General features: G+C 37.2%; 1 protein-coding gene across 2 annotated transcripts; it reads right to left on the reverse strand.

The window, feature by feature from the left end:
- Window positions 1-3606: 3606 nt before the first annotated feature.
- Window positions 3607-10329, reverse strand: LOC113055547 (solute carrier family 45 member 3-like). Of its 2 annotated transcripts, XM_026221938.1 has the most exons (6): window positions 10117-10329; window positions 9809-9889; window positions 8093-8268; window positions 5649-6464; window positions 4593-4858; window positions 4104-4517 (listed from the first exon to the last, which is right to left on the reverse strand). In XM_026221938.1, the coding sequence occupies exons 3-6, from the start codon at window positions 8232-8234 to the stop codon at window positions 4104-4106; spliced, it is 1638 nt and encodes a 545-aa protein (XP_026077723.1). In that variant the 5' UTR covers window positions 8235-8268; window positions 9809-9889; window positions 10117-10329. The 2 variants fall into 2 exon arrangements, with proteins under 2 accessions (XP_026077725.1, XP_026077723.1); XM_026221940.1 differs by lacking the exons at window positions 9809-9889; window positions 10117-10329 and having other exon boundaries at window positions 3607-4517; window positions 8093-8234.
- Between the last annotated feature and the right edge of the window lie 4424 nt (window positions 10330-14753).

Consider the following 14753-nt stretch of genomic DNA (forward strand, 5'->3'; position numbering starts at 1 on the left):
AATATGATTTTCAAATTACAAGTTGCAGAGATAATAACAGTACATGCATAGTTGCAAATTGTAATCCAATAGATTCTGTGTACTGCTTTTTGGTCCAATAAGTAGTATCTCTGTCTCATCTGATTCAGTAGGAGAAAGTATGGTATGTGTGTTTCAGTTGTGTTTTTGTTTATTTTGGTGACGTATAAATAAAGTCTTCCCATCTGCCTGCACTTGAGTCTTCGCCTCTTGCGATCTGTGACACTACGTCCTTAATAACAATGGATGAAAAGTTAAGAGCCCTACTGATGATTAAGTCTAGAGTGTGTCCACCTTTTGTGTGGGTCCATGTACATGCTGAATCGACAGGTAAAAAAAGCCTCAAGTCCAAATTTTCATTTACCACCAATTAACTGTTTGACAAACACTTCCTGCTTCGATGTCCAGATCTGAATAAAAAAAAAAAAAGAAACTCCAACATGCTCCGAAGTCCCGATCTGAATCAACCGAGTCGCGAACAGGCTCCGAAGTGCCGATCTGAATCAACCGAGTCGCGAACATGCTCCGAAGTGATGATCTGAATCAACCGAGTCGCGAACATGCTCCGAAGTGCCGATCTGAATCAACCGAGTCGCGAACATGCTCCGAAGTCCCGATCTGAATCAACCGAGTCGCGAACAGGCTCCGAAGTGCCGATCTGAATCAACCGAGTCGCGAACATGCTCCGAAGTCCCGATCTGAATCAACCGATTCGCGAACATTCTCCAAAGTGCCGATCTGAATCAACCGGGTATCGTACATGCTCCGAAGTCCAGAAGTCCCGATCTGAATCAACCGAGTCGCGAACAGGCTCCGAAGTGCCGATCTGAATCAACCGAGTCGCGAACAGGCTCCGAAGTCCGGATCTGAATCAACCGAGTCGCGAACATGCTCCGAAGTGCCGATCTGATTCAACGGAGTCGCGAACATGCTCCGAAGTGCCGATCTGAATCAACCGAGTCGCGAACAGGCTCCGAAGTGGCGATCTAAATCAACCGAGTCGCGAACAGGCTCCGAAGTCCCGATCTGAATCAACCGAGTCGCGAACACGCTCCGAAGTGCCGATCTGAATCAACGGAGTCGCGAACATGCTCCGAAGTGCCGATCTGAATCAACGGAGTCGCGAACATGCTCCGAAGTGCCGATCTGAATCAAGGAGTCGCGAACATGCTCCGAAGTGCCGATCTGAATCAACAGAGTCGTGAACAGGCTCCGAATTGCCGATCTGAAAACTTCGACCAAAGAATGTAAAAAATTACTCTATTTCTCTAATAACTCTAACTCTACAACTCTATAAAAAACTCAGATCACGTATCTAAAAATAAATCACTATAGTAAAAGAGAAATAATAAGAGGAGTGAAGTTTCCTACCATTCTGCTGTGTTTGGTCCTCACGCGTGTCTGACGCTCCGCGGCGCGTTTCCGCCCCTCACGCGCGTTTACAGCACTAAATTAATCATCTGTGCTAATTATTATACATTTACTTTATTGTCAGCTTCAGGTAGCTACTTCATTTATTATTGTTCAATGAACTGTTTGAAACAAAAAAAGGTTGTATTTCAGTAATAATTCTAAATTATCAAAATAAAATATATAAAATAAATAATAAAAAATATGATCTTCAGTTACAATAATTAATCCTAAATTTCTACATTAATAACTTGCTTTTAGCAACATCAGACGCAGGCGCTCACAAGATCTCCCGGTTCTTACTTCTGTAGACTCGCACTAAACGGTTCATTTGAATCAGTGAGTGGTCGACTCCAGAACTGCTGCAATCGGATCATTCTAATTCGTAAACGAATCGTTTGGTGCGATTCGCGATCCGATTTAAAAGTTTATTTTGAAAAGACTCAGTTCGTTCATGATGAATCAGACACCGCTTCTGCGTGTCGGAGCACGTGATATATTATAGGGAGTAACAATATGTTTTATGAAATGTAGTGAAGTTAAAAGTATGATCTTATGCTTTGGAATGTAGTGAAGTAAAAGTAAAAGTTACTCAAAATAAAACTACTCCAGTAAAGTACAGATACTTGAATAATGTACTTAAGTAAGGTACAGTAACGAAGTAAAGCTACTTTCCACCACTGCCTAATATTAAGGTTTTAGTCACTGACCACAAAGTAAGCCTGTTCTATTTATATTTGTGTTAGCACAGTGTTATATGCATTTGTTCCATATAAACATGCCTAGACATGTCCGATAACGATCGTTCTTTAGTGTTACGATCGGGAATATTATTTAATGTTTGATTATTTACTCTTTATAAAGATGTCAATCAGTGTTATGATGTCTTACAACTTGATATTGTTCTATTAATCTGCTACAAGACCAAATGAGTGTTTAGCATTCTGTTTATGTAAATGTTACTCATATGCGCCATGATTTTATCTAGCTATATATGGAAGCTTTATGTTCATAGGGACAAACGATCACTCATGACTTCAAGTTTTCTGTGAAGTTTCTGGTCTCCTTTCATTTAACTGTTCAGGAGAGAAATGCCATTGTGAATAAATATGAATGCTTTGGTTTCATTATGTAACAGTAAATGTTATATTGTTTATATAAATATATATATCTTTAGTTTATTCATTTCTATTGTATTTATTTTTGCAGACTATTTTCACCTTTGTACATCTGTGGACCTTCCTGTTCTCTACGAATACACCATTGAAAGCTAATCACCTGTCTCCTCATTATTGGTGCTCTGACCGGCACCCAGGGGGGTTTATTCATCCATAACCTGATCAGAACCTAACAGTCTTAAAGTCTCTCCAACACTGTACGTATATGCACGCATACACAGAGAGAACTGAATGGAAAGAAAAAAGGAAAATAAGAACCAAGTGAATGGAGCAATGGTTGGTAAATTGGTCTGCTTTGACTATGAAAAAAAAAAAAACAGATGCTACAGATACACTAGATGGCAGTGGTTAATAAAGAACTGACCAGTGCCACCCGTCCCAAGTCAAGAACTAACCGGCTATGATTAAAAGTGTATTATGCCATTCCTAACATAGCCAGACCTCAATTATAAAGTTCATTCTAAGTTTTAGATTTTATTTAGTTAATTTAATTTAACAAATTTACTTGCAAATGCCTTTTAAGATAGCAACATTATATCTTACATCAATGAATACATTTATTTGTCTGCAATCTCAAAGATGTATCAAATAAAATAAGCCATTAAGACATCCAATCTAGTCTTTTTGTTGCTCTTTAAGCACTAACAAAGAAAACAAATAAAATAGCCCGCAAAACTTCAGACTTGTTCCTTTCTCTCTTCAGATAGTCAACGATCTCTGAACCAAACATGTAAACAGCACTTTTTTTTTTAACAGGTTGTACAGGGTGTCACAAGATTTAAAACTTGAAACAATCACTCGTCCTTGCTTTAAAGCAAACATTTAGCATATTTACTTTCCTGCACTTCAATACGCCCAAGTATGTTATTTCTCTGCTTTAAAGGCATACATTTGTGTAATATTGCAAATATGATATCGTCGTACTCTGCTGTTAGGATGATGAAGCAGGCAGACAAAGGTTATTCCAATAATATAAAGACCTTTAATTGGTTATCCTCCTCCAACGACTAAGAGCTTACACACAGCCTAACATCTACATTAACCGACAAACAAAAAGAGAAAAAAGAGAGAGACTTAATAAGACCAGTAATAAGGGTAAAACAGATGCTGGTATGTACTGTTAATGAACTTAACAAAGTAATGAGCAGAACCAAAAATGGGCAAACAGGAACCTGAAGGGGAAACAGAAAAGAACAGGAACTAAACCATATATTGGTAAAAAGCAAGGGAACACAGACAGACACAGGTTAGATAACAATAGTTCCATCAAATAAATCAATGCTCAAATAAGACTTTTTATATATATGCATGACCATATATTGTTTGTTGAAAATCATATAGCTTAAGGTTTTTTTTTTTTTTTTTCAATAAATTACTTAAATTACATAGAGCGATGGTAATGTGCAATTAAATGCCTTTTCCAAAACTACTAAACAGAACCAGCTGCCCTTTATAGTTTTTTGTAACTATCCAGAGTCTCTTTTGGGAACATCTCTGTCATCTTGCATCAATATCCGCCTTCTCAAAGACAATCTTACTGGAGAAATACACAGCCACCAGACTCAACAAAGATGCACAGGCCATGTATGCGGTCACACTGTGGAAGAGTTGGACGATGGAGCCCATGAAGAGGGACGGGACCACCTGAGACAGCAGGTAGGCACTGTCTAAAATGGCGATGTCTGTGCCCATGCCTCTTTGGGCTGAGGGTTGTGTGTCCATGGTGAAAGACACATGCAGATCATGTGGTTGTGAGTTTTTTATATTGCTATGGAAGGGTATCGTACCTGGATACCCATTGACGCACCCATTAGCTCTTTTCTGCTTAGTCGAGGATGGCATCTCTGATCTGATTAGCATTAGATCTTCCTCCCTGAGAGGAGAATTGCTCCTTTCGGTGGAGAAAAAGACCTGGAAATTAAGACATGCAACTGTTTAGGATAAATACAGATATGCAAATGCATAAGCTTTGTTTGAAGCTCTTACCTGTGCATTTGAGTGGTATAAACATGTGAGTGTGTATGGCAGAATTTGCAGGGTGCAGAAGGTGTATCCTGTAGCAGCAGCCATGATGGTGACTAGTATAATGTTGTGGGATATGGTCATAATTGCTGTACTCACAGCCAGCAGAACCACGCTGCTCAGATACAGCTTCCTGGCACCGATACACAACACCATACGCTCCATTAGCAATGAGAAGATCACAGAGGTCACACATTGTAGGAAAAGACCCAGACTGGCCATTCGAACACCTGCAGTGACATAAAAATGACATTAAAACACTTAGATTCCATACATATACAAGCCATTACTTCATTGTCACATAATCCTTCATAAATCATTTTAATATGCTTCTCAAAAAAGTTTCTTATTATTATCAATGCTGAAAACAGTTGCTGCTTAGTATGTTTTATGGGATCTTTTCAGGATTCTGTAATGGATAGCAAGTTTAAGCAAACATAATTTATTTAAGAAGAAATTATTTTAGTAACATTATAAAAATTGTAATCAGTGTTGGGAGTGATGCATTACAAGTAAACTTTTCATTAAAAAAAGTTTTTTTTTTCATGTGGTATGTGAGTATATTTATTCTTGCAAGAGTGCTGTTAGCTTAGCAACTTGCTAACACCAACTGAAAATGATTTAGAGTCTAGTCTCATCTTGAATATGAACACAATTTTTCTTATTAATAATAATAATAATAATAATAATCTCGTTTTTTTTTTTTTTTTTTTTTTTACAGACTTTTGTGTTGGTTAAATGTAAAACAAGTGAAGAAAAAAACCTGCAAGTGCATCCAGACGACATTTCTATTACTCTACACTCTCTCTAAAGAAAAAAAAGTACAAAAGTGTTACCCCTAAAGGGTACATAATGGGTCCCAGTTACAGCCAATATGCCTTTTTTCTAAAAATAAAAATTTCCTGAAAACTAGTTTTAAAATCATATGCATCAATCATGTGTTGCTTCTCAAGTACATTTCTCTTGTTTCAAATACTTTTAGGAATGACTTTTTTCTTTATATTCCAGATAATACGTCACCTTCATCATAGCGGATCCTTCCTGAGGAGCCTGGCTCTTCACTGGGCACCCCATTATACAATCCTTCTCCAACAAAGTCAGTGTAGAAAAGCATAAAGGACATAAGTGCCATCCAACTGCACAGCTCCGCGACAAACAGCCTTGCAATGACTTTTGGCATGCGACTGCACAGCGAGTAGAGTCGGGGAACCACAGAAACGAGACTAGAGTACGTCCTTCGGAAAAGCAGAAATCTAGGGAATGCCACACAAGGGCAGCAGTAAGTCTTTAGTTTTTCAGGCTTTCTGGACACCTCAGCTTCCCCCAGCCTTTCTCGTACTGTCTTCTCCTCAGAGATGAAGGTTGTACCCATCAAACAGGAGAGAAAAATGAAGGTCAGAACAATGTAGATGAAGGCTTCTTGTCCACCCAAGTAGACCACAGTGTCCGAAGTTGTCCAGTCAACCGCGGGCAGCAGGTAGCCAATGCATCCGCCCAGACTGAGCATGAGGGAGTAGACGGAAAAAGCCTTGCGACTCTCTTCCTCTCCAGGAAAGAGGTCAGAGACCAAGGCCTCTAAAGGGGTGAAGCAAGCCTGACCACAGAATTCCACCAGACAAATGGCAAGGACCAGCAGTGGGACCTTCAGCCAATGCTGCTGTCGTTTTGTGAGCAGGGTGAAGAGGGTGGACGTCTGAGGGATGATCAAGAGTCCGAGCAGGACGCCCATGCACAAAACCCATATGAAGGGGCGCCGGCGACCATATTTACTTCTCCAACTATCACTCGCCGAACCAATTAGAGGGACCGCTATCAGCCCCAGGACTGGGCCCACAGCTGAAATAAAAACATCAAATGTAAATGCAGTCTGGACGTGTCTGCTAAATGCATATATATGATACTATTTTCTTCTGTAGAAATGTTATACAACACAGTACAATGACAAATTAATTTATTTAATTAGTATTTTAATTGATAATTTTTATATTTGAATTAAAACGTGTTCCTGTGGCTAAAGTGGTAGAGCACTGAGTTAGCAGCGCAAGGTTGTGGGTTCAATTCCTAGGGAACAAAACATTTATAACCTGAATGCACTGTTTGGATTTAATTTAATTACATTTAAATGTGTTTAATGCATACTTTATAATGAATTTAATTAACAACCAATTTTTTAAACATTTTTTAAAATACTATTATAATTAGAATACAGTTGCTTTTACATTTCAGTAAAGTAGTCCCTCACAAGGAGATACATATTTAAGTGCCCTTAGCATTAAAAAGTTTCAAAAGCCCCAGAGGTAGAGGTGACGAAGCACTGACGTGGCTCAGTAATTGAGTCAGATGTAAGCATTTACATGTAAACTTAACTTAAAGCTGCAGTAGGTAACTTTTGTAAAAATATATTTTTTACATATTTGTTAAACCTGTCATTATGTCCTGACAGTAGAATATGAGACAGATAATCTGTGAAAAAATCAAGCTCCTCTGGCTCCTCCCAGTGCTCCTATTGCCATTTGCAGAAAATACATTGCTCCCGTTAAGAAACAACCAATCAGAGCTGCTGTCCGTAACTTTGTTTCTGTTCAAAATGTAGAAAAATGTATATAATAAGCGAGTACACCATGAATCCATTTTCCAAACCGTGTTTTTGGCTTGTCCTGAATCACTAGGGTGCACCTATAATAAGTGTTTATATTCAGACTATTTTAGATTGCTTCGGGGGTAACGCGGCGGAGTAATCCAGTACCTTTGTGATTCTTCATAGACATAAACAGAGAGAAGTAGTTCCGGCTACGATGTTTTTCCGCAAGACACAAGCAGTTCTGTTTATTAACCGCTAGAGCATCAAAAGTTCCCTACCGCAGCTTTAAGTTACGCAATGTTGGCGGAATGAACAGTTCCCATGTTAAAATGCGTCTGAAATAAAAGTGAGTCATTTGTTTCAGTAAGCAGTCTGGCAGATTTGGTTAATTTTAGTTCATTCGGTAAACGATTGGTCAAATGATTCACCATTGCTGGTTCAAATCAACTTGTGCATACATTTGAACGATTCTTTTCATGTGTCATGTGTTCGTGAATCGAACTGCGCACGTATCGCTTTATGTTTGTTTTTACGTCAGCGTTCAAGGAGCGGCAAAAAGACAGGACGACACACCTTCTGGTGTCTTGTCAGAAACATCATATAACTTAAATACAATATAGGACATTTAACAAACTTGTTAACTTGAGTTTGACAACTCATGTTTTACATATTTCTGATATGCAGAAGCATTATCATACTCATATTTGTAGGCTACTAGCCTACATTCTTTTAAATTTCAAAACCACTGAAAGCCTTGAAGCTCATGATAATCTCATCTGAAGTTCCAACACCTTTAAAATGTTTGTTCGTCAGTCCAGATATGTAATTAGTAGGCTACACTATTGAAACAACTTTGACAGTGATCTCTTTTGGAGTGACTCACCCAATACCATAGTCATGAATCGTTCTTCCACCCCTGCCTCCAGCAGCATAGGTGGGATGTAGATGGTCCCAGCAGCCAAGCATACCTCCAGGCCACATGTCAATGCATTAATCAAGAACAACTGTGAGATCCTGCCATGCATGTCCAGATTCTCCTCTCTTTCACCTCTTCAAACTCTGCAGTGATGAAAGAAGCTGTTTGACCATTTATTAATGCACATGTCCAATATTATGTCTTCTGTTGCGTGCTCTTCCTGCCACAAAGCTACCAAATGGATACAGAATACACTGAATATATGAATCGTGTTCTTTTCAAAATTGCCCATTTGCTGTTTTTCTCAAGAATTTCATTAGCATTTGTATTCACGTATGCCAGTCAACTTCCCATGCTGACAAAGATTAGAAAATCAGCCGTGTGATTACGACCGTTGACACCAGGATGTGTGGCAGAATAAAACACCCCTTTAGTCAACAGTGTGTTTGTTCAGGACGATAAAATATTGATACGTTTCTTAGCACGCAGCAGCTGATCTTTGAACTTAAAGGCACTACATCTATTAGAGCAGTTTTATGATTGTGGACATAACACAGCCTTGATTGTTATGAAAAATTTTGAATGCATGGCAACAATAAACAACAAATGTATCAATCATTTCTACAGCATAGGCAATTTGTTTGGGCATGAATCTGCTTTTATTATTACCTTTTTTTAAATGTAGTTGATTAAATTTCATTGTATGCTCTCTCTCTCTCTCTCTCTCTCTCTCTCTCTCTCTGTCTTTCTCTCTCTCTCTCTCTCTCTCTCTCTATATATATATATATATATATTGGATTTTTCCTGATTTGTATATTGTATACTGTTGGTGTTATTAATTGATTCATTATTAAGTGATGCATTAAACTAACCAATAATGATAGTAAAGATAAAAATATGTCTTAATTTTATATATATATATATATATATATATATATATATATATATATATATATATATAAAATACAGTTTTTCTTTAACTTTCAGTATATCAAAGAATGTATGTACCAATAAAAAAAAAAAAAAAATATATATATATATATATATATATATATATATATATATATATATATATATATATATATATATATATATATTAAGCCGCAATGATTATAATAATAAAAAAAAAATTAATTTATTTTTTTAGCAGCAGAAAATCAGCATTAGAATGATTTCTGAAGTATCACCTGCCACTGAGGACTGATGCTGAAAATTCAGCTTTATCACCACAACACCAATATGAAGGGGACACCAGCGACCAAATTTAATTCTCAAACTATCACTCACCACACCAATTATAGTTTTTTTTTTTTAATTTCTCAAATGAATGCAGCTTAAATAACAAATTTTAAGTTAGTGTACATTTTAAAACATTCACATTTTAAAATATGACTAGATGTTGTATATAAATACTGTGAGGTCCCTTATGTTCTGAACCTGTTTTTCTGAATATAGCAAGCTCATTGACAGTTACAGCATCCTGTCACAATGATTTGACAGATTATTGAGACGGAAGGATACATATCTTTAAGTGCAACATGTACAAACAGGAGTGACTCTTTTATTTACCTGTCAGCCACATACACTGGACTCCTGCCTCAGCTAAGAGTAAAAGGTTGAAACATAACTGAGTTAAGAAAAGGTTTTAGACAGGAACAAGCGCTGAAGCGCGTCACATTTTACCTGACGCTGCCTCTGACAGGGAATTTCAGCTCCGGGAATTTTTTGGTTTCTTAAATTGACATTCTGTATGCATGAATACACCTGTTTTAGGATAAAATTAACAAGCATTTAATTGATCATTTTTATTTGTCTGTAAAGAAATACAACTAATCACCCAATGTTTACTCAATTATTCATGACATTTAAAGGTAATAAATTAAAACGAATAAATGCCAAAAAAACAAAGACAGTGCTCTGTTTTATGATTTAATGTCTACTGCTGCAACATCAGCAACACATCATCAAACTGTTACAAAAACAATACGTACGTTTGATATCCATCTGAAAGTGTGATTTGGAGTGCCGTCTGCTGTGGTTTTATTGATTCCCGTGTGAATGTGTAGAAAGTGCAGTGACATCAGTAGAAGTTTGAAGAGCCGTTCCAGGAGCGCTGCAGGAAGTGGGCGGGATGAGCTGAGAACACACACGTATAGAAAGCCACATCACAGAGGCTCTGCTTAGAAGGTCATGAATTAAAGCCATTTAAGTCAAGCACAACATGTGTGTCTGCTTTCATGTATGATGATTTCCTTAATGGATTATTTGGCATGTGAAGCTTTAGTCTGAGAGTTTGTAAGGGGAAAGACTTCTGTCTGAATGTAATCTGACTAATGAATATGAAGTCAGAAAACTGCACTTATATTTACTGTACAAGATGCATTAGATGGAGTTCAGTATGGCAGGATGATGATGTCAGTGTTTAATATGTGATCTGAACTACTCACCTACACATGGAAAAAAGTGGAGGGTTTTTTTTGACATTTTTCTTTTGTGAAAGTTTTCTGTTTTATCGGTTGTGTATACAGGTTGGAGGAGTTTTTTCACATTTACAGGGTCACACATTTATATTTATGCATTGTAATGATGCTTTTATTCATTATTAATTTGCTTTTAAATAGTTTAAATATTATTTGAAAAACAGGAAACACGTAGGCCTATTAAGAAATGCTTTTTGGACACACACACACAAACATAATTTTGCACACTACGTTTAAAAGTCTTGTTTGTTTCTTTTGTAACTTGACATTTTTCACACTATAAGTTTAACACAACCAGCCTCTTCTTTTTTAGTGTTTTGCCACACTTCAACTTCCTTTTTTTTTTTTTTTTAGAAACTTAATGTCATTTAGTTTTATTCTAAAGACAGTCAGCACATTTTATTTGAGGAAATTACAATGTGATGATAATTATTGTTAAATGAAGTCTTTTTGTAGCAAGGACAATAGTGTACATTTTACTAATGCAATATATATCGTTAACGTCTTTGAATAGTCTCTGACTAGCACAACGGTGGTTGAAGGAGTTGGAACACTGCCACCATGTGTTGGAATTTAGTATCGCAACTACTGACGACATAATGTTTACGTTAACAACGATAGAATGACAGACTAACTTAAACTCTAAGGAAATCACGTTGGTTTTATAAGTAACTGAAACATAAGCCTGCTATATTTAAACTCTAAATCTTAATTCAATTCATGTTGACATATTATAAAGAATTATACTAGCAACACAGAATATAGGGAGGTGTCTCAAATATCCCAATTATCTCAGATGATTCAGACAACAATGTATTATGCTTGTAAAGGAATGCAGTTCTGTCAGCATTCTTGATATCTCACTGTCAAAACGGATTCAACTTTCTCTTTCTTTAGAAGTGAGATGAACAAATAATGAAGTTCCACTAAGAAAATTGCTGAAAAATAGATATGATTATAAATATATGTGTTTGTTTGTTCATGGTAACAGATTTGGAGAAATTTGGCATTCCTTCACTTGTTCACAAATGGATCTTCTGCAGTGAATGGGTGCCGTCAGAATGAGAGTCCAAACAGCTGATAAAAACATCATAATAATCCACACCACTCCAGTCCATCAGTTAACATCTGGTGAAATGAAAAGCTGCATGTTTGTATTCCATCAAAAACTATGAACCGTTTCTCCTGGATTGTTTGTACTCTTATTCTGACGGCACCCATTCACCACAGAGGATACACTGGTGAGCAAGTGATGTAATATAATGTAGTAAATAAGTGTGTCTGTTCTGACAAAGAAACAAACTCATTTAGATCTTGGATGGCCTGAGAGTGAATGCATTTTAATTATTTGAATAATTATTCCTTAAGATTATTCTCCAATTAACAGAGCTGGCACAGACAAATCAAAACTCACTGAGGAAGCATTCAAACTTACACTACTTCTGAATGTTCTCATCTCTTTAAGACAATTTGACTTTGCGCTAAAGGATGTTAAAACATTAGATTTTGATGAATAAAAACAAATTACATGCACACTAATCTATGATAGTATCATACATTAAATATATAACCTCAAAGGAAGGTGTCATCCGCAAGAAGACATGGGTAAGACAGTTTCTCATTAAAATGAAGATACATTTTATTTCTTTTCTTAAAAAAAAAAAAAAAAAAAAAAAAAAAAACAATACAAAAAAAAATCTGAGGAGGAAAAAAAAGAAAGTAAATTTAATCAAGCACAAAAAACAAAACATTCCATACATTTTGGACAGCTAGGTTAAAAACCAATTTATAGACAGCACGAGTGGAAATATTCAGAGATGCCTGGCAGAAAGGATCGAACCTAGTCAGAATGCCATGTATGCGCTGTAGACAGAAAAGCATCATGGTATATACGTCATATGTGTCTCAAATTAAAAACAAGCAGCAACAGAAATAGATATTTAATGAGCAAACACACATAAGGTATGAATAGTACAATTATTCTCCATCCTCACAATGCCTCTCCGTTATGAGATTACAAACGCATCTGATCCAGGGCTGAAGAATAACAATGTTTGACTCTTTAAAATGTTATTTGCTCAACTGAAGAGATCCCTCAACATTCGGCAAAACAATCTCTGGACAAAAACGGGCACGAGTCAAAGATACTAGCGGTTTTTGAACTTTAGCTTTGCGGTACAATATCAAAAAAATGAAATAAACAGGCTTTGTAAGGCAGAAAGAGTACGCGAGACTTCAGATTCCTACTTCCCATGCAATTAACCATTTTAAGGCCTGATCTCAGCACACTCACACTGCGAATAGAGATGATAGCATTCGTACTGCCAGCCTTTTACACGAGATGATCTGGTGGATGAGAAAAAACTAAAACAAATGCATATTACAGAGATCAAGGTAATCTTCTAAGGTAATTCTTTAGATTTCATAAACCTGAATTCGGCCCATTTTTAACCCAGAGTATTCTATTAAAACACTAACTGCATTATGGTTCAAACTACAACATATGGAGACAATCGTTTATTTAAAAGGTAAAACCACAAACCCTGGATAGCTTGTGTACCACGACGAAAGGAAATTCTACAACATGAGCATTAGTTGTCAGTTTGTCCCATCTTCAGGTAAAAGAGCTGAAAGCCGCATGTTGAATAAATACAAAAACCCAAATTCTTAGGAGATAAGCACGACCCAAAATAAACGCGTGTAAATGAACTATACGGATTGCGACAAACAAACGCATCGGGATATCATTTCAGGAACAAACCGTAGCCAGAAACTTCGCAAAACGTGTTCGTCCGGTACATATTGTTGTTTCATGTATGTTTAATTTTAGCAAAACACGTTGTTGCTTGCAAAACAACGCAACTATTTTTTAAGACACATATTCGTGCAACGCCAGTGCATTGATAACAGTCTTGTGACAATTGCAAAATTTTTTTTTTTCAGCGCTGCACTGAGTGAGGCCTTAGTCGCGGTGAAATTACACAGAATGTTTTACGAGCATTTTACACAGCATTAATTTCGTGAATGAAGATCATCGGTCGCAACAGTGCAGAGTGGATGTTAGGCTTTATACATGTTACTGAAAAGAATGAGCGCAAAAGCTTTTTTTTGTTGATTACCCTGGGCACGCGGCGAAGCTACTGGTTGGAACGATGGGCTTCCCTCGAGATTATATACCCATAAATAAACAGATTCGGACACTCAATTATATATAGATGAATATGGCTAACAAGTTCAGGGGAAATCATCCTTTTGCGATATGAAAATTATAGGTGAACAAACAAAAAACACACAAAAAAAGAGAAAGTTCAAACCGTTGAGCCAGGCCACATCAGACAAATCTGAAATGCAAACAACCCACCCCCACCCCTCCCCACCCCAAAAAAAGCAAAAGGAAAGAGTGTAGGGGTGTAGAAGAAGAAAGGGATGACTGTGAATAACATGGCTAGTCTTCCCCAGATGGAGCCTCCTCTTCTGAGCCGTCCTCTTCCTCGTCTTCTTCCTCGTCTTCAGGGGCGTCATCCTTTGTCTTTTTGGATGGAGGAGACTCTTTCTTCTCCACCTCTTTCCTCCTCCTCGTCTTCAAGGGGGCTCTCAGGTTCCTCGTCCTCTTTTGGGCGAGGATTTCTCCACTGCTTTAGGTGGGCGACCTTTCCCTTTTGCCTTTCATGGGGGCTAGGGTTCACTGAGGGACAGACAAACACATTTTCACTCTTGTTCAAAAGTCTTGGGTGATTAAGGGTTTGTATATTTATATGTGTGTGTTTCAGCAAGGATTCATTAAATTGATCATAGACAAAGAAATTTATGCTAAAAGACTTTCTTTTCAGATAATGCTGTTCTTTTGAACTCTGTTCAAAGAATTGTGAAAAAAAAGTAAAAATATGCACCACAACTGTTGTCAATATTGATGATAATCAGAAATGTTTCTTGAGCACCAAATTAAAATGAATTCTGTAGAACCCTGTGACACTGAATACAGGGGAAGTTCGTGGCCTAATGGTTAGAGGGTTGGACTCCCATTCGAAGGGTTGTGGGTTCTAGTCTCGGGCCGGACGGAATTGTGGTGGGGGGTAGTGCATGAACAGTTCTCTCTCCACCTTCAATACCACGACTTAGGTGCCCTTGAGTAAGTCATCGAACCCCAA

Source organism: Carassius auratus, chromosome 36 (genome assembly GCF_003368295.1).
Source record: "Carassius auratus strain Wakin chromosome 36, ASM336829v1, whole genome shotgun sequence".
Taxonomy (NCBI): Eukaryota; Metazoa; Chordata; class Actinopteri; order Cypriniformes; family Cyprinidae; genus Carassius; species Carassius auratus.

What these genes read in the sequence shown, in the direction of transcription:
- LOC113055547 (XM_026221940.1), bottom strand. Translation starts at nt 8,234, where the DNA reads ATGCATGGCAGGATCTCACAGTTGTTCTTGATTAATGCATTGACATGT. An exon ending in AAGGATCCGCTATGATGAAG is followed by an intron (nt 4,859 to 5,648) that starts GTGACGTATTAT and finishes ATGTCACTGCAG; the next exon opens with GTGTTCGAATGGCCAGTCTG. An exon ending in TATACCACTCAAATGCACAG is followed by an intron (nt 4,518 to 4,592) that starts GTAAGAGCTTCA and finishes CTTAATTTCCAG; the next exon opens with GTCTTTTTCTCCACCGAAAG.